This window comes from Staurois parvus, unplaced genomic scaffold, assembly GCF_062004578.1.
Source record: "Staurois parvus isolate SC_StPar_1 unplaced genomic scaffold, SC_StPar_1.0 ptg000300l, whole genome shotgun sequence".
Taxonomy (NCBI): Eukaryota; Metazoa; Chordata; class Amphibia; order Anura; family Ranidae; genus Staurois; species Staurois parvus.
This window is the reverse complement of record NW_028318096.1, coordinates 1,321,232-1,348,418: the sequence shown is the minus strand read 5'-3', so window position 1 is coordinate 1,348,418 and position 27,187 is coordinate 1,321,232. Positions and strand designations below refer to the sequence as shown.

Here is a 27,187-nt window from a genome sequence, read left to right as displayed (position 1 = left end):
TTGAAACAGCCACGGGTTCGCTCAGTGAATACGGGCCGGAACCCAATACAAACGAGTCATCACCTTATATGCTGCCTTCAACGTGGTAGTGTTAAATGAGCATTTAGCCACAAAAGACCAGACCCTACTCCAGTCCTCCAAGTCTACAGCTACCGCCAGATTCCACTCCCATTGCACAACATATGAAGGGGTGGTATGAGCTGGGTGTCTATTTAAAGAAGCAGAAAGAATAGAGATAAGACCCGGCGAACCTGGACAGTGGTGACAAATCTGTTCAAAGGCAGACTTCTGAAACGGAAAAGTAGAAGTGCCACGTAAGGAAGTCAGCCAATGGCGCAGTTGTACGTAATGGAAGAACTCTGTCTAAGGGATGTAAATAAGAAATGATTTCCTTTCTCAGGCCTTGTGGCATTTCTCTTCCATGTGGTGCCATTTCTGACAGCATGAAATGGGAAGGGGTTTTCGTAAGTAATGCCATTTATAATCAACTGTCTGTTGGAAACATGTTTAATTAGACTCGCCTGTAGTTGATTTCTTCTTAGTTAGGATTTTGTTGTCTAAAATTTAGCTTTGCTCCTAAGACTTTTATTGGGGTGTATTCATTTTTGCAACATGGTCTTGAATGAATTTGTTAAGAAAAATACTTTTTTTATGTGTGCAAGTTAACAAATCTTGTTTGCAATCAATGGCCCTCATTTGTGGGAGTATTTTGTAGTATAGTGTCCCACAGAAAATCTTGATTCTGAAAGGAGAGTAAAGGTTTTCTGACAAATCTGTTGGGGTGTACTCATTTATGCTGAGCACTGTATCTCTCCCAAGCTGAAGAATACTATTTCAGTCTTATTAATGCAGTGTGAAACTGTCTAGCTATGTTGCAGGCTACGTTGACTCAACTTAAGGTCAGCAGCCAAGGTTTGTTAGAACCTAGGTTTTAAAAACATTCCTAGTATACTTGCTTCTGAAGCTGTCTGGTACAGTGACTGGCCTCATCCTAGAAAAATCTTTGTCCCTCCCAAGCACTCTACTTAGTGATTCCCTATTGAGGAGGGGTTCCTGAAGAAGTGGACTGTCTCTGCTGTGGATCCAGCTATTTCTGGCTTAAAACATTCTTAAAGTTCCTGCTGAAGATGTTCTTGTTTCAGAGACCCTGTGGATAAGACATTAGAAGCCCTCTGCAAGGCACTATTTTCTCTGATTGACTCTGCTGTGCAACTTGCTATCTCAATCATGGTATTCTGTTAACACATAGCTGTCTGGTCCAAGGAAATGGCCCGGGACCCTGGGTCCATTCTTCTGGATCCATCTGTCCTCCAACAGTTGTAGCTCTTACCCACTGCTGCAACATAGACAGGTTCACTTATACTCGCTTCCAGATATCCAGGTTGAGCCTCCTTTTGGTATATATGCAAAGGATGTGTTGGTCTGTGTAGCTTCCATACAAGAAGCCTCTTGTGTGGATGCCTTTTTAAAGACCAACGCCTGTTTGGTGAGTACACCGTTTGGACATTTGCATCAAGAAGTCACTAGAGGAAGGAGTACTCTTACCCTAGAGGAAGAAAGCAAAAGCCTCTACAGGCAAACCTTTGGTTCCTGCGTTGAAGGAGCATTTGTTTCTCTCGGACTTCTGTGTCCAACCTGTACTCACACTTTCGCTGTAAGGTCTGGACTTCTGCCAGGTTAGTCATTGCGTGTCTTGAGCTGGGAGACCTTCTGACCTCTGTGGACATCAAGCATGCCTAATTGCACAACCCCATCTTCCTCCCACATTGACATTACTTGTGATCTGCTATAGATATGCAGCATTATCAGTTTGTTGTCCTTCCTTTTGATCTGTCTTCACCATCTTTTTGCATTTGTCATAGCTCATCTGCGCTTTCAAGAGACCCGTGTCTTGATATACCTGGCTAACCTCCTCTTGATAAAATGGTCAGTTTGGACTTTCTCAGCTAATGTCTGTCGGATGGTGCAAGCACTGAAGAGGTTCACATGGATCCCTAATCTTCAGAAGCAAGCACTAGAACCAACCTACTGCATTTAATAGCTGGGCCTTATTCTCCCTGCACCTATGTTCAGACCCTACAGACCAGGAGACAACCCCATAATTTTGGTTTTGCATGAGGGTCTTGGTTGAGATGGTAACCTCCTTTGGGGCAGTACCATATGCCCAGTTTCACTCTAGGCTAGTTTAACATAATATTCTAGCTTTGTGCGATAAGCAGATTCAGCTTCTGGACCATCCTTTTCTCTTCACCAGTAAAACCAAACTTGCTTTTGGAAGGTGGATTTCCACTCCGGTGCTGGAGTCAGGGAAGTCCTTTTTCCCATTTTCTTGGAAAGTGCTTATGACAGATGCCAGCCTTTCGGCTGGGGTGGAGTTCTGGATGGCCTATTGGTTCAGGGGAATTAGTCATTGGCAGAAATCCAGCTCCCAATCAACATCCTTGGACTCTTATCAACCCATGATTCTTTCAATCTGGCCTGGAACAGCGTTTGGTTGTAAGTATCATTAAGGGTAAAATTTTGTCCTTAGCCATTCTTCTCCAGAAACCGAATGCTTATCACTTATTGTGCATTTGTGCAGTGTGTCGCTCACATTGTTTGCCCTGTAAACTTCCCAGTCACTCCATGATACCTCAACTTTGGTTTTATTGGTTCTTCAAAAAACTTCTTTGGGGCCTACCAGGGATATCTCCCTATCTTTCCTTACTCTCAAGGTTGCCTTCCTCATGGGTATCACTTCTGCAAGACATTTCTCATAGATGGTGACCTTATCCCTTAACCTTCCTGGTGGTCTAATTATGTCAATATTTTTGAATGTCAAAGCGGTACATTGTTTTTTATGGAATTTTGTTGTTTTATATTGTAGGCCTGTAATTCTTAGGAATAACCTACTTAAATCTGTCCAAACAAGAGTCTAGTAAACATCCTGGGTATGATAAAGTTTGAAACAGGAAATCATAAATTATAACATATTAAATAATTATAAAAAATAATATAATAATACATTTAATTCAGTAATGTAATCAAACCAAAAACACAGAGATTTGATATAGAGCACCAAGTTCGCGCATCACTGAGCTCAGTCGCAGAATCATCATTGTCGTCACTTTCAGTGTCTGATGACGACTTTCCCCACGAATCACTATTGCTCAATTGTGCAAGTGATTCTAATTCACTATCACTGTTTTCTAGCTGGTCTTAAACCACTTTTGACCTAAAGGGACACTTTTTTGGATGCCATGGACTTTCTCAAGTTTCTAGGCGGAAAGAACGGTAAAAGTGCAGGCAGGGCACTGAACAAAGCACTGGAGACAAAACTGAGGTAAAATGGTTTGATACAGTAATGTACTCCTAAGAGATTACAATGTATTGTGTGTATGTCACGTTTTTACTTTTTTGAATCTTCTGCTGGTTCCGCCCCCCTGCATCACAACGCTCGCAGGGAAGGGAACCCAGAAGACGGATGCCGGCATCGGCCAGAGGACACAGCGGGAGGACATCGGTCGGGGGATCACAGGGACAAGGTAAATTAAGGAACCTTCCTAGTGTTTCCTGTAAAAAGGATTGTCTTTGTGGCCTAAAGCCTCTTTTCTCAAGGTAGTTTCCTCCTTCCACTTGAACCAGGACATTGTGCTTCCCTCCTTTTTGCCCTGCTCCGAAACATTCCAAGGATATTTATCTGCACTGTCTGGATGTGGAATGTGCTGTGTGTCTACCTATCAGCTGTGGCTTCCTTTACACAATTCATTTTTTGTCATTCCTGAGGGTCTCCATAGATGATATCCTGTTTTTCGATTCCACCATTGCCAGGTAAATTAGACAGGTCATCACTCGTGCCTACAGTTTGAAGGATAAAGTACCTTCTTTTCTGCATCAGGCTTTCGATTTTCAGATTTGCAAGGCCGCCATCTGGTGTTCTGTTCACTGTTTAACTTTTACCAGGTAGATGTTCAGGCATCTTATGACACCAGTTTTTCAGGCATAAGGTCCTTTAGGCCGATCAGGGTTTTCGAGTCCTTTGTCTGTCCTTTGGTACGTCTCGCCTGTTTGCATTTCTTTTGCATGTTGCCTACCCCCTGTTGCATTGCTTTTGGAATCCTCTAAGACTAGGATCCTGTGTCCTATAATGTATGATTAAAAAATTAGGATAATGACTTGACTCAAAGACCTGTTCTTCTGATTCACTCCTTGGTGCTTGCTACTAAACTGAGGCTTGCTGTGAGTGGAAGGGGTTATTCTAGCGCTGTCCTTACTGCTTTGTTTTTCGGTGTCCAATCACCTGAAGCTAACTGTATACCCTAGTTGTCTAAGACTAAGATTCTGCATCCTGTACTGTACTCCAGACAAAGGATTTTTCAGGTAAGTTAGCTTTTGCGGTAAGTCAGCATTAACTCAGACATACAGTAGCTGTCCAGATCTTTTGAAAAATGATATCCTTCTTACTAAATGAAATTTCATGCTACAGATAGCTAACCTTTTCTCAAGGCCTCAAAATCTATCATCTTTAGCATTAAAAGAAGGTGGATTTGATGCTATATCATATAGCACTTCACCTCAGAAATAATTTTGTACCATTCCTCAGTCTTCATTTTGGACTAGTCTGTTCAATCGTTTTTCAAATATAGCAGACAAACCTGTAAACTTTTATCACTTGTAAAAACACACGTGTGACTGCTTTACCAAATAGTCTGACCCAAAAACTAGGAGAAACAGATTTAAGGGACACCTGGAGGTTGTCATTGCTGTCCACTCCTCCTGAGCATGTGACCTGCCTGGCTATCATGCTGATCCAATGTCTGTGGTTCTTTGCTTTACAAACCTGGAACAAGCATGGAGATTAGTTCTGACAGAGGTCTGACTTCACTTAGCCATGATTTGCTGCAGGATGAGTTTTCTTTAATGCTTCCACAGACTTTTCATGTCATTTGTCACCTCTGACACTTAAAGTGGATGTACTGTAACTGCTACAAATGTTGCCTACCTCCTCCACTCCTATGCTGCATAGCCTTTAAATAAAGAGAATGTGGGAATACCCCTTTTTCCCTTCTTTATTTTTTTTTCTGCACTCATGTGTATGAGCTGGCAGCCTCCCATTGCTTTCATTGGGGCTGTTTCCCATAGCTAATCACTGGCGTTCTCGCTTGTAATTGGTGCCAAGTTTAAAATAGGTTTTGAATGTAAGGATTTTTAAATGAGTACCTAAGGTAAAAAAAAAATGGGAACCACAGCTTTAACCACTTGCCTGTTGGGCACTTTCACCCCCTTCCTGCCCAGGTAGATTTTTAACTTTCACTTTGAATTACAATTGCGCGGTCCTGTAACACTGTACCCAAACAAAACCTTTATCATTGTTTGGTACATATAGAACTTTATTTTGGTGGTATTTAATCACCACTGAGCTATTTTTTGCTAAATAAACGAAAAAAGACCGAACTTTTTTTTGGAAAAAAAACTTTTTTTTTTAGTTTGTTATAAAATTATGTAAATAAAGAATCCTTCTCACCGATGTGTGCTGATGAGGCTGCACTGATGGGCACTGACAGGCATCACTGATGGGCACTGACAGGCATCACTGATGGGCACTGACAGGTGGCACTGATGGGAACGAATAGGTGGCACTGACAGGCATCACTGATGGGCACAGATAGGCAGCAGTAATGGGCACAGATAGGCAGCATTGATGGACACTGATAAGTGGCATAGACAGGCATCACTGATGGGCAATGGTGGGCAGCACTGATGGTCACTGACGGGCATCACTGGGTACTGATAGGTGGCACTGATGGGCAGGACGGATTGGGCTGCACTGATAATCAGGGCACTAATGATCAATGCCCTGATCAGTGTAGATGTCTCCTCTAAGGATTGCTGCTTATCGGCCCTTCTCACACGCTGTCAGTGTGAGGAGAGGACTACCGATAACCGGCATTTCCTATTTACATGTGATCAGCTGTGATTGGACACAGCTGATCACATGGTAAAGAGCCTACACCATCGTCTCTTTACCATGATCAGTGCTCTCCTGTCTCCAAGGGACACAGTGCACCACCTGTTGCCGCGGCATGCGCCCCCAGGGGCGCTCATTTGCAGCTAGAGTGGGAGGACATTATATGATGTCCTCCCAGAACAAGAGAGCGGGAGGCCGTTTAAAATAATACTTTCAATTCAACTTTAAACCTTCTGGGTTATTACATAGCCCACCTGCCTAGGAGGGGGCTTGTTAAGATCTTTCTGGATTTATCTGTCTAAGCTTTTTTCACAATCATTTTGAAATATGCCTACACTTGTCAAAGTGAATCATTTGTATTCTTACTAAATCACTGCATAGTTTATCTTTACTATTAATACTAATATTTTATATATTTTCAGCTCCTCTGCCCCAGATGTCACTCAAAATTGGGCTCATTCAACTGGTATGGAGAACAGTGTTCTTGTGGTCGGTGGGTGACTCCAGCATTCCAGGTGCATAAGAACAGAGTTGATGAGGTGAAGCCTTTTCCTATCTGTGGAAGGTGATACTTTAGTAAACCAGGACTGATGCGTATAACTATGATGCTAATAAATGTAATAAAATATTTTAGCATGTTATTAGTTCTAGTTATCATCAATCATTATTGCTTTCAAGGAGAAACTATAGTTGTCAGTGTTAAATGTGACATTAAACTGTTCAAAAAAATTAAAACAAATTAGTCTCCATGTTTTCTTAACCTATGGTTTTCCAAGAGCTTTTTTACATTTTCATAAATATACATTTTAACTGAGGACAAAAACAACATTAATTACTGTTTGTAACCACTGTGCTGCTAAAGATGGCCACACACAGGGGTGTATTTACCACAAAGCATTTGCCTAGGGCAGCATTTTTCAGGGCGGGTGGCAGCACTGCCCCTTGGAAGAAGGAACGGCAGAAGGGACACACACGGCATGGGGACCTGGTGGGTTCCAAGAGATCCTGTGGGTTGCACAGCCCGACTCTCGTTCCTGGGGATGTCCGGAGCTGTGAAGGTGAGTGTCTTTCTCTCTATCGCCATGGGGGATGGTGGCTGGTGTATGGGGGGCAGTGGTAGTGGAAGGCTCTGGTGGAGGGCAGGGGTGCTCTTGAACAATGTCAGGCTCTTTCTGCCTAGGGCAGTACAAAATCTGAATACACCACTGGCCACACATCAATAGCAAGCAGGCTGAATGTAAAACATCTAACCGTTACCTCCATCCATGAAGTGCAAATTCATGACTCTTTTACTGTGGCTTTGTATTTTGCCAGCCAACACTTCCAGGATCAGGATGTAAGCAAAGTTCAGGTTACACATTTCTGCCCAGCTCCTTTAATTATTCAATCAAGACAGTGCCAGTGAGTGGAATTCACTACATGTATGGACAGCTTAAGAAAAAAAAAGCTATCCTATTGTCTCCTATTCCATGCACACCAGTTTCCTTCTCTCTGCATATTTCATGTCTTCATCCTCTCTTCTCTTTCTCTTCCACCACTCTCCAGTCTCCAATATCCTCCTCCTTTCTCAAAGACTACTCTGGTGTTATTCCTACTACTCCACCTACATACATCCTTTGCACTCCCTTGCTCCTCCACTGGCCCAGTACCCACTTTCCTTTTCTTCCATCTCTGCAACTTTTTTCATCTGCAACAGCTTTCTGGTCTCTGTTTTCTTTCTATCTCCTCATTTTCTCTCCTCTTGACTCTTCATTGTCTAACCCCTCTTTAACTGCTCTCTGCTTTTTGTGCGCTGCTTGACTAAATTATTACACAACAAAATGCAAGCCCTCATAAAACTGTGCAGTTAGGGAATATGTGTATATTTTCTAGTAACCAAGAAGACAAAATGTTAAAGACCATAAAAATCACTTAGTGGTTAGATGTTAATGCATTTTAATGGCATAAGACGAGGTAGTATCAAAAAGTTTTGAGACTAGTTTTGTAACATGCCAACAGATGGCAGCAGAAGGCTGGCCACACAGTCACAGGGAGCACCAACCTTTAAAAGTCAGTGTGCCCAAAGACATCATCCTGTGTTCATTGGAAGCAAACTCGAAATTTTGGGTGAAACCCGTACAGCCAAGTATCGTCATCGGTAATGATCCTCTACATGAAGAGAGGGTCATCCACAGCGCACTGACTGAGTTCTTGGTAGTCATTGATGCAGTGTTCCTGGGTTATCAGCCTGGGGAAAAATTCTGCAGCAACACGGCACATGTTCAAATCACACATGAGGATTGCCTGGACTATTCTGTATGACGCACTGACAATTATTAATAGTATACAGAATTTATATAGTGCCAATAGTTTGCGCAGTGCTTTACAAAATAAAAATGGCAGCAGTGTTGTGGATTGTTCTCATCAGTTCACGTTTGCTCTTTGTTCTAACTTGCTATTCATGATGAAATAGCAGAAGTGGTAATGCACATGGTCAGATTAGCACCAGTTACACAGCTCCCTATGTACACAGGACTTATGAAGGTCAGTGTTCCCTCTGACTGCATGCAGCCTTGTGCTGCCATCTGTTGGCATGTTAAAAAATTTGTGTCAAAACTTTTTGATACCACCTCGTACCTGCTCTGTTGCATTGGTAATAAAGATGGTGCACCCCCCCCTTATCCTGGGTGTGTTGATATTGGCTTCTCCCTTCCTCCTTTTGATTATGAGAAATTGGCCACCACTCTACTGCATTGAAGGCAAGTATAAAAACAGATGGAAGGTTAGAGCAGTATAAGGGGATTATGGAATATAGAAGGGATGGGTACTACATGAGGGCCTCACATACTTTTTCCTCCCTGCACTGTGAATGTTTACATGTTATGTGCAATTAAACCATGGCAACATCTAATGTTTGTGTAGTATTATGTTCAGCAGACTGTGTTCTTCTATTGTTGTGACTTAGATGACGTTCAGAGCACATTTTATGCCCAATTCATGCAAAACTCCACGTAATCCCAAGGGGTTTACATACTTTTTCTTGCAACTGTATGTATGTATGTATGTATGTATGTATGTGTATATATATATATATATATATATATATATATATATATATACATACACACACTATATTGCCAAAAGTATTGGGACACCCCTCCAAATCATTGGATTCAGGTGTTCTAATCACTTTCATGACCACAGGTGTATAAAATCAAGCACCTAGGCATGCAGACTACTTCTACAAACATTTGTGAAAGGATGGGTCACTCTCAGGAGCTCAGTGAATTCAAGTGCGGTACCGTGATAGGTTGCCACCTCTGCAAAAAGTCCATCCGTGAAATTTCCTTGCTGCTAAATATTCTACGATCACCTGTTAGTGGTATTATAACAAAGTGGAAGCAACTGGGAACCACAGCAACTCAGCCACGGAGTGGTAGGCCACGTAATATGACAGAGCAGGGTCAGCACATACTGAAGCGCACAGTGCGCAGAAGTCACCAACTATCTGCAGAGTCAATAGCTAAAGACCTCCAAACTTCGTGTGGCCTTCAGATTAGCACAACAACAATGCGTACAGAGCTTCAAGGAATGGGTTTCTATGGCCGAGTAGCTGCATGCAAGCCTTACATTACCAACTGCAATGCAAAGCGGCGGATGCAGTGGTGTAAAGCACGCTGCCACTGGACTCTAGAGCTTCTCTGTCTGGCAATCTGATGGACGTGTCTAGGTTTGGCGGTTCCTGGGAGAACGGTACTTGCCTGACTGCATTGTGCCAAGTGTAAATTTGGAGGAGGGATTATGATGTGAGGTTGTTTTTCCAGGGTTGGGCTTGTTCCAGTGAAGGGAACTCTTAAGGCGTCAGCATTCCAAGACATTTTGAACAATTTCATGTTCCCAACTTTGTGGGAACAGTTTGGGGATGGTCCCTTCCTGTTCCAACATGACTGAGCACCAGTGCACAAAGCAAGGTCCATAAAGACATGGATGAGTGAGTTTTGGGTGGAGGCACTTGACTGGCCTGTACAGAGTCCTGACCTCAACATGATAGAACACCTTTGGGATGAATTAAACTGCAGACTGTGAGCCAGGCCTTCTCATCAGACATCAGTGCTTCTGGAAGAATGGTCAAACATTCCCATAGACACACTCCTAAACCTTATGGACAGCCTTCCCAGAAGAGTTGAAGCTTTTATAGCTGCAAAGGGTGGGCCAACTCAATATTGAACCCTACGGACTAAGACTGGGATGCCATTAAAGTTCATGTGTGTGTAAAGGCAGGCGTCCCAGTACTTCTGGCAATATAGTGTTCACACAAACCAAGTAATATACACTTATTGGGATTTTTGTTACCAAAGACGTAGCAGAATGCGTTTTGGCCTAAAATCATGTAGAAATTTGATTTTATTGGATATATCATTTTAAAACAGAAAGTCGAAAATATTGTGGGTTTTTTCAATATTCGTTGGCTTTTTTTCGTTCATAGAAAAAAAAAAACAGTGGTGATCAAATACCACCAAATGAAAGCTCTGTGTGAACACAAAGTTATACATTATATTTGGGTACAGTTTTGCATGACCAAGCAATTGCCAGTTGAGATAGCGCAGTGAATAGCAAGCAATGCCCTGATCATGAAGAGGGTCAAACCTTTCCGGAGGTCAAGTGAACAAACAGTAAAGTATATGTTCTGCTCCTGGATCTCCTCAAAATGATTTGTACCAAGAACGTCTCAAGCTGGATTTTTTAGCAATAATAGTATAGAAAGCCTAGTATTCCAATACTACCTAAGCCATCCGTGTACACTGAGGTGACAGGAAGTGGAGTACACGAGGCACAGTTCTGGAGAATCCTCACTATTTACATGCAACGGAACACACTTACAAACACGTGACTCCCTGCTGTTGGGCATGCGCTTTACGAGGAATCGTGAGCCAGTCCGGCTCCCGTAGTTCGTCACTCATGTTGCTTGGAGAAGGTAGACGTGTATATAGCAGTCAGTCAGTGCGGAAATAGAGCGATATGGCCATGAAGGTGGAAAATCCGATGTGTGGTGGGCTCCAGGGTCCGGGGCCGGGTGGTGGTACGGCGGGAGCCCAGTCCCTGGATGACCTGGTGTGGAGTGAGTATGGGGAGAGCGCCGCTCGGGGGGACATGTCTGTATTACTTAGGATTGCATAAGAAACCTCAATGATGTCACCTGAGGATCCTGAGGGAAGGTGAAGGATACACAGCATAGAAGCGTTGGACAGAGGGTCATTGCGTTGGACGCCGGTCATTGCGTTGGACAGAGGGTCATTGCGTTGGACGCCGGTCATTGCGTTGGGCAGAGGGTCATTGCGTTGGACGCCGGTCATTGCGTTGGACAGAGGGTCATTGCGTTGGACAGAGGGTCATTGCGTTGGACGCCGGTCATTGCGTTGGACAGAGGGTCATTGCGTTGGACGCCGGTCATTGCGTTGGACACCGGTCATTACATTGGACGCCGTGTCTGCTCTATACTCCGGTGTTCGCTATTTCCATGATAAGTCGGATGTTACAGCAGATCTTCCCCACTGACAAGTCCAGCTTCCTCTTGTTTACATTTGTGGTGGCAGGGCTCCTGCAATGATCAGTGGGCAGCACCACCAACAAATGGGACTCATGTAAGTCCCCGGTCACACTGGATGCAAGTTGCACCCTATTGTCCACAATTAGAGCGGTCATATCGGTGCAGTTCGGATCCCACCGATTTGTAAAGTACATGCACTATTTTTGGTGCGTTGACATCTGTGTCAGATGTCTTGTAAATCGCACCTGAAATCGGTATGTCACCCAACCTTGAAATCGTGCGACTTCACTGTAAGTCAGACTATTTCAAAGTCGGGTTTGATGTGACCGGGGCATTAGTCACACTTCACACTCCGTGTACATTCTTTGCTGTTTTTAAGTGTGGTTTTTGCGTGGCACGTATAGGACAGCCTAGTTGTTTGACTGTGCTGCCCTACACATGACTCGTGTGTTTGAAAAGCTCCTGCACCTTTTTATGGGTGTAGATCATGGTGCATTTTTTGGGGTTTTTTTTTGCTGACCATGTGTGGGGTGCCATTAACAGTTAATGGTGCTGCAAGTACAACGCACGTTCTTAGGGACTTGTTTAGAAGACATGCTTATGCTTCTATGCGTGTTCCCAAAATGTAAGGCTGTTAAATGCAGCCTAAGGGGGTCACACTGCATCTGTGAGCACTGCCCAGGGTTGTGACCCAATGATGCGGGCTTCTCAAGGCTAAAGAATATGTAAACCCAGCATTTCCTATTCATGATAATTGCATGCTGTACCATGTACATGTATGAAAAAGTATTCTGTTCTCTTTGTAATGCTTCCTTTGTGTGAAATCCCTGGTGTTCCTGCCAGTCCCTCTGCGTTCCTATCAAAAACTGACCACACTAGGCATGAGAGCACAGCACGGTCAGTTCTCTAGCTATGCTGCGAACTCAGTGGGTTTGTTTTACTAAAACTGGGGAGTGCAAAATCTGGTGAAGCGCTGCATAGAAACCAATCCGCTTCCAGGTTTCTTTTTGGCAAAGCTTAATTGAGCAAGCTGAAGATAGAAGCTGATTGGATACCATGCAGAGCTGCATTGGATTTTGCACTCTCCAGTTTTAGTAAATCAGCCCCAGTTATCCAATAACCAGACTTGTCTTTAAACACCTCCCTGTACAGCCATTCACTAGGAAGATTAATGTCCTGCTGTCTCTCCTCCCCTCAGCTCTATGCAGCTGAGGACAGAAATTGTGATAACTTGAATGAGTTGTAAGGGTTTGCATTTACTTTAACTGCTTCTTGGTTGCCCTATAGCAGAAGTACTGCTACAGACAGCATGGGTGCGCAAAATCATGTGTATGTATACATGAGTTTGCATTTCTGGGTAGGGAGCTTGTGCCCTACCTGCGCCGCCATTCGCGGCTGTCAATCACCAGGTTGTGGCTGTCAATCATCGGGTCCTGGCCAGTGATTACTCGCCGGCACTCGGTAATTGCCGAGCATCTCCGATGTGGGGGAGAACGGTTTGTAAACAAAACCGTTCTCCTCCCTGTCAGCTCATGCACACTGCTTTGCATGGCTGTGCACACAACCATCCAAAACAATTTGATTACAGTGAAGTACTAACGCACAGCCGCTAGTAAAACAGCACACAGTTAACCCTTTGATCACCTCACATATTAACCCCTTCCTGCTCAGTGCCATTAGTATAGTGTCCGTGGTTTTTATTAGCACTGATCACTGTATTGGTGTCACTGGGGATGTCAGTGACACCAAGTCAGTTCCCCCCAGTGTCAGAATGCCTGCCACAGTCCCGCTACAAGTCGCTGATCCCCGCCATCACTAGTAAAAATAAATTCCAGTATATATACCGCCGTTTGTAAATGCTATAACTTTCATGTAAACCAATTAATTTACACGTATTGGGATTTTTTTTTCTTTTTTTAGCAAAGACATGTAGTAGAATACATTTTGGTCTAAATTTATGACGAAATTTGATTTTTTTTTTTATTTATTTTTTTTGCTGGACATGTTTAATAGCAAAAAAGTAAAAAATATAGTTTTGTTTTTTTTTCTCTCAAAATTGTCTTTTTTTTTTTTTTTTTTTTTTTTATAGCGCAAAAAAATAAAAACCGCACAGACGATCAAATACCACTGAAAGAAAGCTCAATTCGTGGGGAAAAAAAAAGGACATAAAGTTCCTTTGGGTGCAGCATTGCGTGACCGCACAATTGTCAGTTAAAATAATGCAGCGCCGTAACGCAAAAAAATGGCCTGGTCAGGAAGGGGAGTAAATTGTTTGGAGAGCAAAGTGGTTAATACAGGTGGTGAGGAGGTGACATTGCTTTCCAGAGGGGCGGTAAAGGCTGTCACTAGTGTAAACAAGCCCTATACAGTTGGAAAGCATTTCAGAATATTCAGAAAATATTGTACCTTTTTTTTTTTTTGTGCTGTAGCACAGCAGTTTCTGCTTCCTTGCCTAGGTGAGAAATTATATAGGGACCCTCACTTCCTCCTGGGATGTCTTTGTCGCACATCCCAGGGGGCAATGTTTTACTGAGGTGTGTGTGTGTGTGTGTGTGTGTTGATGCTGCTCTCTTGTCAGGTGTCTGAAGTCTATACTTGTGCAAGGAATTCCCATGCAGGCGCACACGGGCCATGAGTCTCTGCAAGGTCCCAGAAACCAACAGTATGTGTGTAAACCCACACACGTGCCGCAGGTCTTTGTCAGGCCACAAATACCTGGAAAGTACATGCATTACATTTGCACATGCGCAGGATATTTGAAGAAGGCATCATAGAACAGAAGTGGCAGGAGGGAAATATTCCCAAGGTGGCATTTTTGTTTAAGTCAGGTAGCCTTGTCAAACTTGTAGCTTCAAATCAGTAGGGTGTTTGGAAGTCACAAACTTGTAATTCCAGTCTGTACAACAGCATGTGAACATAGCATAAATGTAGTGTAATGATGCATTGATTATTTTTAATTCTTGTGCTGCTAGCATTAGTAAATGGATATGTAAACATATATTTGCTTGTTTTAAATATTTTTTTTACATGGCAAAAGTTACTTCCTGGTTTCCAGGCCTAGGCAAATGATGTCCTACTTCCCTTTTTTCAGGAGGGGAGGAGGGGTTTTCTCAGCTAAGCACACCCTCCGGTCTGCATGCCTGAGCTAATGGCAGATACATTTCAGGAAGGAAATGTTACATGAGTCCTCTGCCCTTACTCAAGATGGCCACAGCCAGAAATGCTAGGGGGGTGTTTTCCAAAGTGATTTCTCAGCAAAATAAAGGATGGAGACATGGAGGGGGAGCTTGCTTTGGATAATAAAAATGGATTTAATGGCATTCTTGGTGCTCAGATGCAGTGTAGTTCCGCTTTGAGTTTTACCACTTGGTAATTGTTTAACACTGGACTTTAGGTACATACAGTGCCTTGAAAAAGTATTCATACCCCTTGAAATGTTCCACATTTTGTCATGTTAAAACCAAAAATGTAAATATATTTTATTGGGGTTTTACGTGATAGACCAACACAAAGTGGCACATAATTATGAAGTGGAAGGAAAATGATAAATGGTTTTCAAAATTTTTTACAAATTAGTATGTTAAAAGTGTGGCGTGCATTTGTATTCAGCCCCTCTGAGTCAAAGAACCACCTTTCACTGTAATTACAGCTGCAAGTCTTTTTGGGTATGTCTCTACCAGCTTTGCACATCTAGAGAGTGAAATGTTTGCCAATTCTTCTTTGCAAAATACCTTGAGCAGCTCTGTCAGATTGGATGGAGTCCGTCTTTGAACCGCAATTTTCATGTCTTGCTATAGATTCTCAATTGGATTTAGGTCTAGATTTTGACTTGGCCATTTTAACACATTAATATGCTTTGATGTAAACCATTCCATTGTAGCTCTGGCTGTATGTTTAGGGCCATTGTTCTGCTGGAAGGTGAACCTCCGTCCCAGTCTCAAGTCTTTTGCAGACTCCAAACAGGTTTTCTTTTAAGATTGCCCTGTATTTGGCTCCATCCATCTTCCCATCAACTCTGACCAGCTTCCCTGTCCCTGCTGAAGAAAAGCATCCCCACAACATGATGCTGCCACCACCATGTTTCACGGTGGGGATGGTGTGTTCAGGGTGATGTGCAATGTTAGTTTTCTGCCACACAAAGCATTTTGCTTTTAGGATAAAAAGTTTAATTTTGGTCTCATGTGACCAGAGCACCTTCTTCCACATGTTTGCCCCCATATGGCTTCTCGCAAACTGCAAATGGGACTTTTTATGGCTTTCTTTCAACAATGGTTGTCTTCTTGCCACTCTTCCTTAAAGGCCAGATTTGTGGAGTATAAGACTAATAGTTGTCCTGTGGACAGATTCTCCCATCTGAGCTGTGGATCTCTGCAGCTCCTCCAGAATTACCTTGGGCCTCTTGGCTGCTTCTCTGATTAATGCTCTCCTTGCCCGGTCTGTCAGTTTAGGTGGACGGCCATGTCTTTGTAGGTTGCAGTTGTGCCATATTCTTTCCAGTTTTGGATGACGGATTGAGCAGTGCTCTGTGGGATGTTCAAAGCTTGGGATATATTTTTATAACCTAACCCTACTTTAAAATTCTCCACAACTTTATCCCTGACCTGTCTGGTGTGTTCCTTGGCCTTCATGATGCTGTTTGTTTACTAATGTTCTCTATCAAACCTCTGAGGGCTTCACAGAACAGCTGTATTTATAATGAGATTAAATTACACACAGGTGGATTCTATTTACTAATTAGGTGACTTCTGAAGGCAATTGGTTCCACTAAATTTTGGTTAGGGGTATCAGAGTAAAAGGGGCTGAATACAAATACCACACTTTTTTCAGATATTTATTTGTAAAAAATGTTGAAAACCATTTATCATTTTCCTTCCACTTCACAATTATGTGCCACTTTTGTGTTGGTCTATCACATAAAATCCCAATAAAATACATTTACGTTTTTGGTTGTAACATGACAAAATGTGGACAATTTCAAGGGGTATGAACACTTTTTCAAGGCACTGTATACAAGACATATGTTAATGCAGCCCACTAATTACATATACATAATTTAAGGTATATTGGAAGATAACAGCTTTTTATATTTTGATAGAGTGAAAAGGGATTAGAACACATGAGGTCAGGTTTGTATTGCTGTCTGTGTTCTGGTAAAGGAGATTCAATCTCTCTATTTGTCATGGTGACTGTGTTGCACTGAGAGCAAAACTTCAGTAAAAAAATCCTCAAATCCCACATTTTCAGTGTGCAGCTGTTCCTGTTTGACAGCCGTCGATTGCTGGATCAACTTCTGTGGAACAGGAGTGTTTGAAAACCTTTGTACATCAGTGGCTGCACTTGCTGATCAGTGTATTCCGATAGTGAAGAATCCCGCTGTCAAAATACAATGTCCTGCCATCCTGATGATGGGGGAATCTGTAAACCTTTTTTTTTTTTTTTTTTTTTTTTTTTTTTTTCTTTCAGCCTCCTGAAAGTAAGATTCATCTATGGCATGTTTAAGAGGGGATTTCCCTGACTTTGGAGAGATGTACACTAATTTCCTGTTGTGGCTATGGCTAGAAACAGATGTTACTATGCACAGCTGCACTAGATTCTGTGTGCACCAGCTTCAGTAAATCTCCCTCAATGTGCCAAGTTTCTATAGGAAAAACACTTGTAAATTCTCAAAGACTGTAAAAGTATGTAGCTAAACAGGAACACCTGCATAAGTCCATGCAGCTTTTTGTTAATTTTTCATGTTGCCTATGCCTCTCCTCCCATACAGCCATTTCAATATTTCCATAGTCGGAAGCTGGCTTCTTTCTTGTTCCATGGCAGCCCACTGATGGTTTGTCCCCAGCTCATAGTTTTGTTGTACTGCACATGTACGAGATGGGCACTTGTCGTCATGTGTGTCATCTCATGTATGTGCTGCACATTACATTCATCTGTTGTGGGGGGGAAAAAAGCCTTTTATTGTTTTTGTTTTTTTTTTGTATTTTTTGTTAAGAAATGAGCTTCATGCTGGTGTGAATTTTATTGAAAGAAGTTAAGGGGCAATACATTTTGGATCTTTTCAGTCGCAATCAGAGAAATCATGCTAATGAAGCACAATTATTTTTATTTTTTTTTACCTACTGCATTTTGCTAATAACGACTAATTGCTCATCAGTTGTTAAAAGGTACATATTTGCACAAGCAGAGCAGAAGGTGCGACAGCCTGTTGGGACAAAAATCACACACAGAACTGTCACACATCCAGAAAGTTCCCATAAGGACATGCAAGTGCAAAGCCAACACATCTTCCTGCTGTGCATCTCTCTGACATTCTCCCTGTCCCATCTTCATATTCCTCTTTACACTCTTCCCACTATCCCCCACGATTCTCCTTCCCCCTCCAGTAAAAATTGTAATGTCCTCTGTATCAACCCAACATACAGAGCCTCTTCTCCCTGCCACATGTTCCCCCTTCCACACCTTGAATTACAATCGTCCTTCACTCCCCAGACAGAAAACACATTTCTTTAGCATCTTCAATTCCCTATCAGGTGAACCTACACTTGCATAACAACCAGAGTCCCACTGCTATCCATTCAATCAAAGCTGAATTGAGGATGGGCAGAGCCCGATGGATGCCTTTGCAGTTCCACATCAGGTCACTTGCCTTTAATTGACAGCAGACTGCAGTGGGTGGACTTTGACTGCTGACAGGACTCCTGCTGTCTTGGAACAGAAGTGGTTGAATCCCCATAAATGTCAGTTTGTCATCAGGTCCACTCTGGTCATCCTGTCCCCTGCTGACAGATGTGTCTCTCCATGTCCTGTGCCCAGGCCAATGTGTGCCTTCCTCCATTCTACTTTCCATGCTCTGTCCCCAGGGAATATGTGTCTCTTTCCATGGTCTGTCCCACACTGACAGATGCCTCTCTCCTTGGCCTGTTCCCTGCCGACAGAATTCCAATCTCACAACCATTTTGCTCCTTTCGGGACCATTGCTTCACTAAGTCCTTTGAATCAAGACTATGCACAATATATCAGCCAGTACATATTGATACCTACATTTTCTCCACCTTTTTGTTAACAAAATTCATAGCCTACTATTAAGTATATTGCTCACTGGAAATCATTGCGGTATACCAATTTTAGTGTTCATATTAACAGCAAGCTACTGTTCCATTTTTACAGTTTCAGCAGGCTCTCTTAGTCAAGCGTAGCAGCAGCTGCAAGGTTTAATGTAATATCCTACAAAATTGCCAGCCTCATTTAATCACACTAGTCTGCTTTCAAGATTGTAGCACAGCAGCATGGTGTTACAACAACGTTTCCAGTCTGAATTGCTAGTAGAGAGCATCCAAAGCCATTGATCTGTCAGCGTAGATTCTGCTCTGACAGTTCAGTCCACTCTTGTGTTTTACAACACTGCTTTATTCATCTTATTTGGCTATTATTATCCACTTCTGGATTTAAAATGGGTGAGTGCCTTTTACAGTTAGGTCCATATATATTTGGACACAGAAACAATTTGTTTTTTTTTAGGTATTTACCAAAACATGTTCAAGCTATAGTTATATAATGTATATGGGCTGAAGTGCGCACTCTCAGGTTTAATTTGAGGGTATGTGCATCCAAATTGGAGGAAGGGTTTAGGAATTACAGCTCTTAAGAGTAGCCTTTTTCAAGGGACCAAAAGTAATTGGACAATTGCATCAAAAGCTGTTTCATGACCAGGTGTGGGCTACTCCTTTTAAGCAGGTAAAAGGTCTGGAGTTGATTCTAAGTGTGTCATTTGGAATCTATTGCTGTGAACGTACATCATGAGTTCAAAGGAGCTGTCCATGCAAGTGAAATAGGCCATTGTAAGGCTTCAAAAACAAAACAAATCTATCAGAGAGCAGCATGATTAGGAGTGGCCAAATCAGCAGTTTGGTACATTCTGAGGAAAGAAGAACGCACGGGTGAGCTTAGCAACATAAAAAGGCATGGACATCCACGGAAGACAACAGTGGTGGATGATCACAGGATCCTCTCTATGGTAAAGAAAAACCCATTCACAACATCCAGACAAGTGAAGGACACTCTCCAGGAGGTGGGCGTATCATTGTTAAAGTCTACAATCAAGAGACTACTTCATGAGCGCAAAGAGGGTTCACCACAAGGTGCAAAACATTCATAAGCCTGAAGAATATAAAAGCCAGATTAGACTTTGCCAAAAAACATCAAAAAAAAAAAAAAAAAGCCAGACCAGTTCTGGAAAAGCTTTCTTTGGACGGATGAAACTAAGATTAATCTGTACCAGAATGACAGGAAGAAAAAAGTGTGGCGAAGGCTTGGAACAGCTCATGATCCAAAGCACACAACGTCATCTGTAAAACATGGCGGAGGCAGTGTGATGGCATGAGCATGCATGGCTTCCAATGGCACTGGGTCATTGGTGTTTATTGATGATGTGACAGAAGACAGAAGCAGCCGGATGAATTCTGTAGTGTTTAGAGATATACTGTCAGCCCAGATTCAGCCAAATGCAGCAAAGTTGATTGGACGGCGCTTCACAGTACAGATGGACAATGATCCAAAACACACTGCAAAAGCAACCCAGGAGCCTTTGAAGGAAAAAAAGTGGAATATTCTGCAATGGCTGAGTCAGTCACCTGATCTTAACCCAATTGTGCATGCATTTCACTTGCTGAAGGCAAAACTAAAGGCAGACCTACAAACAGAAGGCAGGACAACTGAAGACAGCTGCAGTTAGAGCCTGGCAAAGCATCAGAAAGGAGGAAACCCAGTCTTTGGTAATGTCCATGGGTTCCAGACTACAGGTAGTCATTGCCAGGAAAGGATTCTCAACAAAATATTAAAAAGTGAACATTTTTATTTATGATTATATTCATTTGAGCCCCTGAAAATGGAGGGACTGTATATAAAAATGGTTGCAGTTCCTAAAATTTGTATAACTTTATATTAATGTTCAACCCCTTGAATTAAAACAAAGTCTGCACTTCAAATTTATTTGGATTGTTTCATTTTAATTTTATTCTGGTGGCATACAGAGTCAAAAGTATGAAAATTGTGCCTGTGTCCAAATATATATAGACCTAACTGTGCCAGGGATAGAAAAAGATTCCTATCTTTCAGTCCTCTGGCTGGAAGCAGCTAGGCAGAATTTGCATTAGAGTTGGTAAACTATTTCATCCTGTCAGAATGCTTCTTCCCTGGCTGTGTCCCCAGTGTCAAAATGCTCCTTTCCCCACTGAGCCCCCAACTGTCAAAATGCCTCTCTACCAGCTCTGTTCCCTAATGTGAAAGAGCTCTGCTTTTTCTTCTGCAATAGAAAGCATGCCTGTTCACTGTGAGTTACAGCGGAGCTTTAGTTCCACTTTAGCATATACCTTGGTAATTGTGGATTTTAAAAGGAAATAAACCCTCAAAAATACACACCCCCACTTTCCTGCAGTAGTTACATCCCTCACTGGCTATTTCTGTGTGCTGGTTTTTTTGGCCTCCAGATTGGCCGTTGGGGGAATGACATCTCTGCATGCACACTGGAGTCAGTCATTCTGGCAGAGCCAGAGTGTGCCGGGAATGCAGGCTGAGCTGAGTATGCACAGTTCAGTGTACATTCAATAAAATACTGCGAGCAGGCAGGTAAATGTTATTGCATAGCATATCTTGTCTTCAATAAAGAGCTGCGTGTGTGTATGTGTTTTTCTACTGGTGCAATAAATACGGTTTTTATGTGCTGTATTCTCATTCCCACTGCAAAGCAGTTGTTAAAACTAGACATTCACGGGCAGTTGGATGTTCGTGTGTCCTTTTTTATAAAGTTCCTATAAAAATATTTTATCACTTGGACATGTTTCACGTTTTATTCTTATAGAACCTTGAATCACAGTGATTTAATTATTTCCCTAGCATTTTTGCCTTTTTTATTTTATTTTTTACCCTTGTTTCCATAGCAAAAAACAGCTTTTATTACTCCCTGTGACACCATCATCGGGCTTGTAAAATTCTGCCAGGGGTTGCCTTTGGAAGATCAGTTCTTATTGATGTCAGCATGTCCCCCAGAGTTTGTAATGTTTCCCGACATTTCCCAAATGTACAAAGTGTGCAGGCAGGCGCTTGGTAGCCAAGACAGCAGCATTTGTTTGCTGGTAAAAAAATTGATGTATACATAAGTAGTCAGAGCGGTGGGGGGATAATTAGAGCTGACAACACCAGTTGGGATTTCAGTGCAACAAAATTGTTGTGTTGTCAGTCTCAACAGAAAGTTAGGAGAACACTAGATTTCTGGCTAATCAAGGGGCATTTTTCTGTTTATGGGGTTTCCATTCCACATAGACTTTTATGCTTGGGTGAGTCCATTATATCTGTCAGGTATATTGTAGCTGTAGGTCTGAACCAGGAAAGGGATACTGTATGCTCTCCTGTTACAGTTAGACCTTCTTCTGTTTCCTCAGAGGCTACGTTCTGTATGCATGATATGCTAGCTGGATTGGGTATTGACAATTCTGCAGGGGCCATTTGACTAGCTTAACCACTTGGTGAACATCTGCCTGCAATGTATCATGGATGGGTGGCCATTGTAGGCAGAGCAACGTACCCATATGTTGTTGCCTACTTCCAGGTTTCAGACATTCGCATTCGTGCCCCACGGCCAGCAGCCTGTCAGCAAGTGCCAGCCAATGATTCATAGGCGAGACCTGCTGATTGGCTGTGTACAATCACAGCGCAGAGCTCTGTGTTGGTAAACTAGACAGAGCTCTGTACAGAGGGAGCGATCTGTCAGTTGCTTTGCAGGGATGAGAAACTGAGAGCTCTAGTAGTTAAAAACAGCACACATTACACATAGTTAGACACTTATTTAACCCCTTGATCACCCTAGATGGTAACCCCCTTCTCAGCCAGTATCATTAGGACAGTGACCGTGTATATTTTTATCATTGATCACTGTATTAATGTCATTGGTGATGTCAGTGTCAGTTTCCCTCAGAATCCGTAGATTGCCCTCCGCACTATCGCAATCCCATTATATGTCACTGATTTAGTATATATACCATAGTTTGTAGGCGCTATAACTTTCAAGAAAACCAATTGGTATACATTTAGTGGGATTTTTCTTTGTGTCAGAAACATGTACCCGAATGCATTCTGGCCATATGAAGAAATGTTATTTGTTTTTATTGGATATGTTTTATAGCAGAAAGTAACTTTTTTTTTTTTTTTTACTTTTTTTAAAAAAAGAATTATTGTTAAAATCGCAAAAAATAAAAAAAAACACCAGTGATGTTCAAATACCACCCATAGAAAGCTCTATTTGTGTGAAAAAATTATATAAACTTCATTTGGGTACACCAGTTAAACAGCACAGTACACAATAGCAAAAAATGGCCTGGTCATGAAGGGGGTAAAATCTTCTGGTGCTGAAGTGAAAAATGCCAGTGCTCTTGGCAGAAAAAACAAATTTTTGATTTTTTTTTTCTGCCAGAAAACCGCTCTAAAAAAAAAAGTGTTTTTTTTTCTGCTTTTTAATGACCAATAGTTCATGGACAAATATCACATTAGTTGCTTCCAAAGGCAAAACACTAAACTCCTTCAGGAGCAGTGTTTGTTTTTGTTTTTTTTTTTTTTTAAGCCAGTGTGCATGGACCCTTAATAAAACTAGTTTGGTTGGATTTTTTTTTCCCTAAGCACAGCATTACATAAAAATATATGCCTTGTAATCTGTGGAAACTGCATATGTTTGACTTAAACAAGTAATGGAATCACACTTGGCGAAAAGTTGATTGTAATGTAAGGTGTGGTGTATGGGGTTTTTTTTTTTTTTTTTTGGCATATGTTTCTGCTACAGTTTCCCCAGGTGCTTGGTTTATATTTCATGGAAAACATAGATAATCATTGTCGTATCTAGAACCCTGTTCAGGTTTAAGCAATAAAGCAAGTGTTTCATGCGTTCATTTCCTTCTCATGATAGCCTAATGCATGACTACTGTTCCAATCTGCAAAGGACCAAAGACACACTGAAAGGTTAAAACTACTACCAGATAGCAGAGCACATTTATGATTCATTATTTTGAAGTCCCAAGTTGGAGGACACCAGTCTTTCATGGCTGCTTGTCCAAAGTGTATTACTGCTTGATCCACTTTTTAGACTATTGCGCAGGGTTAAAACCGACTGTGTTCTCATTGCATTGGGTCACTTTTGGTATAGCCTGATGTAGAGGTAACTGGGGTCAGCACTGGTCATTTGGTTCTGATTAGTGGGCTGGTAATGAGCAGTTTTGTATTTTTCTGCTACTATAAAGTGGTGTTTCATCGTTTTGTAGCATGAAGCCCCTTTAGCTTTAGCAGTTGGCAGGTTTGTATTCTCCAACGCTGCAGCACCTTTTCCCAAATTGTCTAGGACATGTCATAGTCTAAAGTGTCAATCTCTTCTTCTGTTAAAAGCATGGACTGAAAAATTGAAGCATTGTAATTGGATCTTAACTGAGCAGGTATGAATCACAGGATATTTAAGAAGATTGTGAAAAAATGAGGATTTCATTCTGAACACCTATTTGCGATAAGAAGCTGCAACCTACTGCCAGGGTTTTACTAGATTCTAAAGGGATGAATGCTCTTACTTGGAATAGAAGCAAAGAGTTGGTTATATTTTCCCTCCTTTTGAAGAAGGTTTCTGTAGTAAGGTTTTTTGTTTTTTTTAGATGAAGCACAGACAATCCAGATTTCACCTTTTTAAATTTTAGAGCATGTTCTTTGCAGTACTGATAAAATTGGCAGTTCATCTTCGTTGATTTATGTAGCCTAAAACTGTAAGCATGGTTTTAGGTCTCTAGAGAGTTTCTATTTTACTGTAAAGGAACCACTACAGCTATAAGTTACAAAAGTTTGGAGGATGTTTTCCATCTGTAGTCAGAACAGGAAATCTTTAAACAACTAGACATTGCAAAAAATTTCCATTTAAACTTTAAAATATTAGTCTTTAATTTTTTTTTTTTTGTTTAACTAAAAATAGCTCATTCTTGCCTGCTCTGAGCAACGATATTGCACAGAAAGCTACCATCTCTAACTGAAAAAACAAATGGGGTTTTAAAGGTGCCATACCACAAAATACAATTAGAAACTATATAGTAAATACAACTTTATTAATAAAATTCAAACCACTGTTGTGGTAATAATAAAAAAAAAATGAGCGCATAGTGCATTATTCTTAAAAAGCTTGCAAGGTTGGTAACAAGCACAATAGATATACATTAGTACAAAATGATGCTTCCGATAGCCTGATTATCATAATTGGTACAAGAGAATGCTTTACTATTGTTCTCCATAATTGGCATAGTTGTTACAAGTAGATGCTTGACTTTTATTCTCCCAACGCGTTTTGCAGGACACAGCCGCTTCTTCAGGGAGAAAAAGTATAAAAACTCTGATTGTACAAAATAGACCAAAAATTGAAAATAAACATATACCATATTGAAGTCATAATAATGAATCTAACACACTTGATTTGACATTTACCCAAAATGACATCAAAGACTTCACAGGAGGCCAGTGGAAAAGAACATGAGCATACAGTCCAGACCGCGATAAGAGGAATCTCTCACTTAGGAAGTATCGATGTCCGCCAATTAAACACAGATTATTGGTCCGCAACAGGAGACTGTAAAATCATCAAAGAAATTAAATGTTTAGAGTGTCCCAGTGAATTACAAACTACACCCCTACTCCCCACAAACTAAAAAAGTATTCATACCCCTTGAACTTTTCCGCATTTTGTCATGTTACAACCAAAAACGTAAATATATTTTATTGGGATTTTATGTGATAGACCAACACAAAGTGGCACATAATTGTGTGTGAAAGGAAAATGATAAATGGTTTTCAAAATCTTTCACAAATATATGAAAAGTGTGGCGTGCATTTGTATTCCGCCCCCTTTACTCTAATACCCCTAACTAAAATCTAGTGGAACCAATTGCCTTCAGAAGTCGCCTAATTAGTAAATAGAGTCCAAATAAATATATAACCTCCTCCACTACAATCCCCTCAAAAAGTCACACTTTCTCCCTAGAAAGTTCACTAATAATATAACCTTTTTGTGATATACCATAAAATAATCATATTATAACACATTAAAAATTAAAAAATTAAGATTAAACCATAAAGTGTCCAATACCAATAAAGTGTCCAAAAAGTCCAAAATTTCAAACTTTCATCCAATAAGAAGGATTGGCTCCTATTTAATCCGGCGAAAACCTCAAATTAAAGAAATACTATAGTGCATTTCCTTTTATACAAAAAGAATAATTATTCGGTGCAAATCACAAACCACTCCAAAAAAAGTGTCCAAAAAGAAAAAAAAAAAAAAAAAATAGTAAGAAAAGTAATTCCTTATATGTGCACATATAACACAAACCATGAACTGTGAACACTCTGTGATCACTGCAACACTGTGTACACACCATGGACCAGCACCCAATAGTGCTAAATACGATTACCCTCTGTAAGTATTAATCAGCTTATCAATACTATGGATCAAAATCCTCCATTCTCTCTTCAAAGATAATTTTCCAAGGTCCTCAGAAAGACAAGAAGGGTTTTAAGACTGATCTTCAAAGCATAGGGAAAATTTAATAGTAACTTACATTAAAAATACAGAGATTCCAGCTCTGACCATGGCTCCTGTACAGGCTTCAAACAATGCAGAAAACCATGTGTAGATAACCAACAAAATGGCCGCGGCGACACTTCCGGTTAGCGTACGTGCGTCTTGACGTCACTCCCCTAACGTTTGTTTTGTCACTTCCGGACTTCAGACGAAGTCCGAAAGTGACGAAATGCGTTAGAGGAGTGACGTCAAGACGCACGTACGCTAACCGGAAGTGTCGCCGCGGCCATGGTGGTGGCAGCATCATGTTGTGGGGATACTTTTCTTCAGCAGGGACAGGGAAGCTGGTCAGAGTTGATGGGGAGATGGATAGAGCCAAATACAGGGCAATCGTAGAAGAAAACCTGTTAGTCTGCAAAAGACTTGAGACTGGGCGGAGGTTCACCTTCCAGCAGGAGAATGACTCTAAACATACAGCCAGAGCTACAATGGAATACTTGAGACTTTATTGGTATTGGACACTTTATGGTTTAATCTTAATTTTTAATTGAGACTTTATTGGTATTGGACACTTTATGGTTTAATCTTAATTTTTAATGTGTTATAATATGATCATTATTTTATGGTATATCACAAAAGGTTATATTATTAGTAAATAGAGTCCACCTGTGTGTAATTTAATTTCTGTACAAATACAGCGGTTCTGTGAAGCCCTCAGAGGTTTGTTAGAGAACCTTAGTGAAGAAACCTCATCATGTAGGCCAAGGACCAGACAGGTTAGGGATAAAATTGTGGATAAGTTTAAAGTAGGGTTAGGTTATAAAAATATACCCCAAGCTTTGAACATCCCACAGAACACTGTTCAAGCCATCATCTGAAAATGGAAAGCGTATGGCACAACTGCAAACCACCAAGACATGGCTATCCACCTAAACTGAAAGGACAGGCAAGGAGAGCATTAATCAGAGAAGTAGCCAAGAGGCCCATGGTAACTCTGGTGAAATAGCAGAGATCCACAGCTCGGGTGGGAGAATCTATCCACAGGACAACTATTAGTCTTGCACTCCACAAATCTGGCCTTTATGGAGGAGTGGCAAGAAGAAAGCCATTGTTGAAAGAAAGCCATAAGAAG

General features: G+C 41.4%; 2 protein-coding genes across 3 annotated transcripts in view; both read left to right on the top strand.

Annotated features, from left to right (window-relative positions):
- The window catches only part of DUSP12 (dual specificity phosphatase 12), a 35,187-nt gene extending 28,501 nt beyond the window's left edge, over window positions 1-6,686 (top strand). For both annotated transcript variants that reach the window (XM_089683076.1, XM_089683078.1), the window contains one exon: window positions 6,370-6,686. In XM_089683076.1, the coding sequence (XP_089539202.1) occupies window positions 6,370-6,516 (147 nt within the window). In that variant the 3' untranslated portion in view covers window positions 6,517-6,686. The remainder of the gene's footprint in view (window positions 1-6,369) is intronic.
- Window positions 6,687-10,875: 4,189 nt separating this feature from the next.
- Window positions 10,876-27,187, top strand: part of ATF6 (activating transcription factor 6) — a 129,500-nt gene continuing 113,188 nt past the window's right edge. Inside the window, exon 1 of the mRNA XM_089683075.1 lies at window positions 10,876-11,045. Within this exon, the coding sequence (XP_089539201.1) occupies window positions 10,946-11,045 (100 nt within the window). The 5' untranslated portion in view covers window positions 10,876-10,945. The remainder of the gene's footprint in view (window positions 11,046-27,187) is intronic.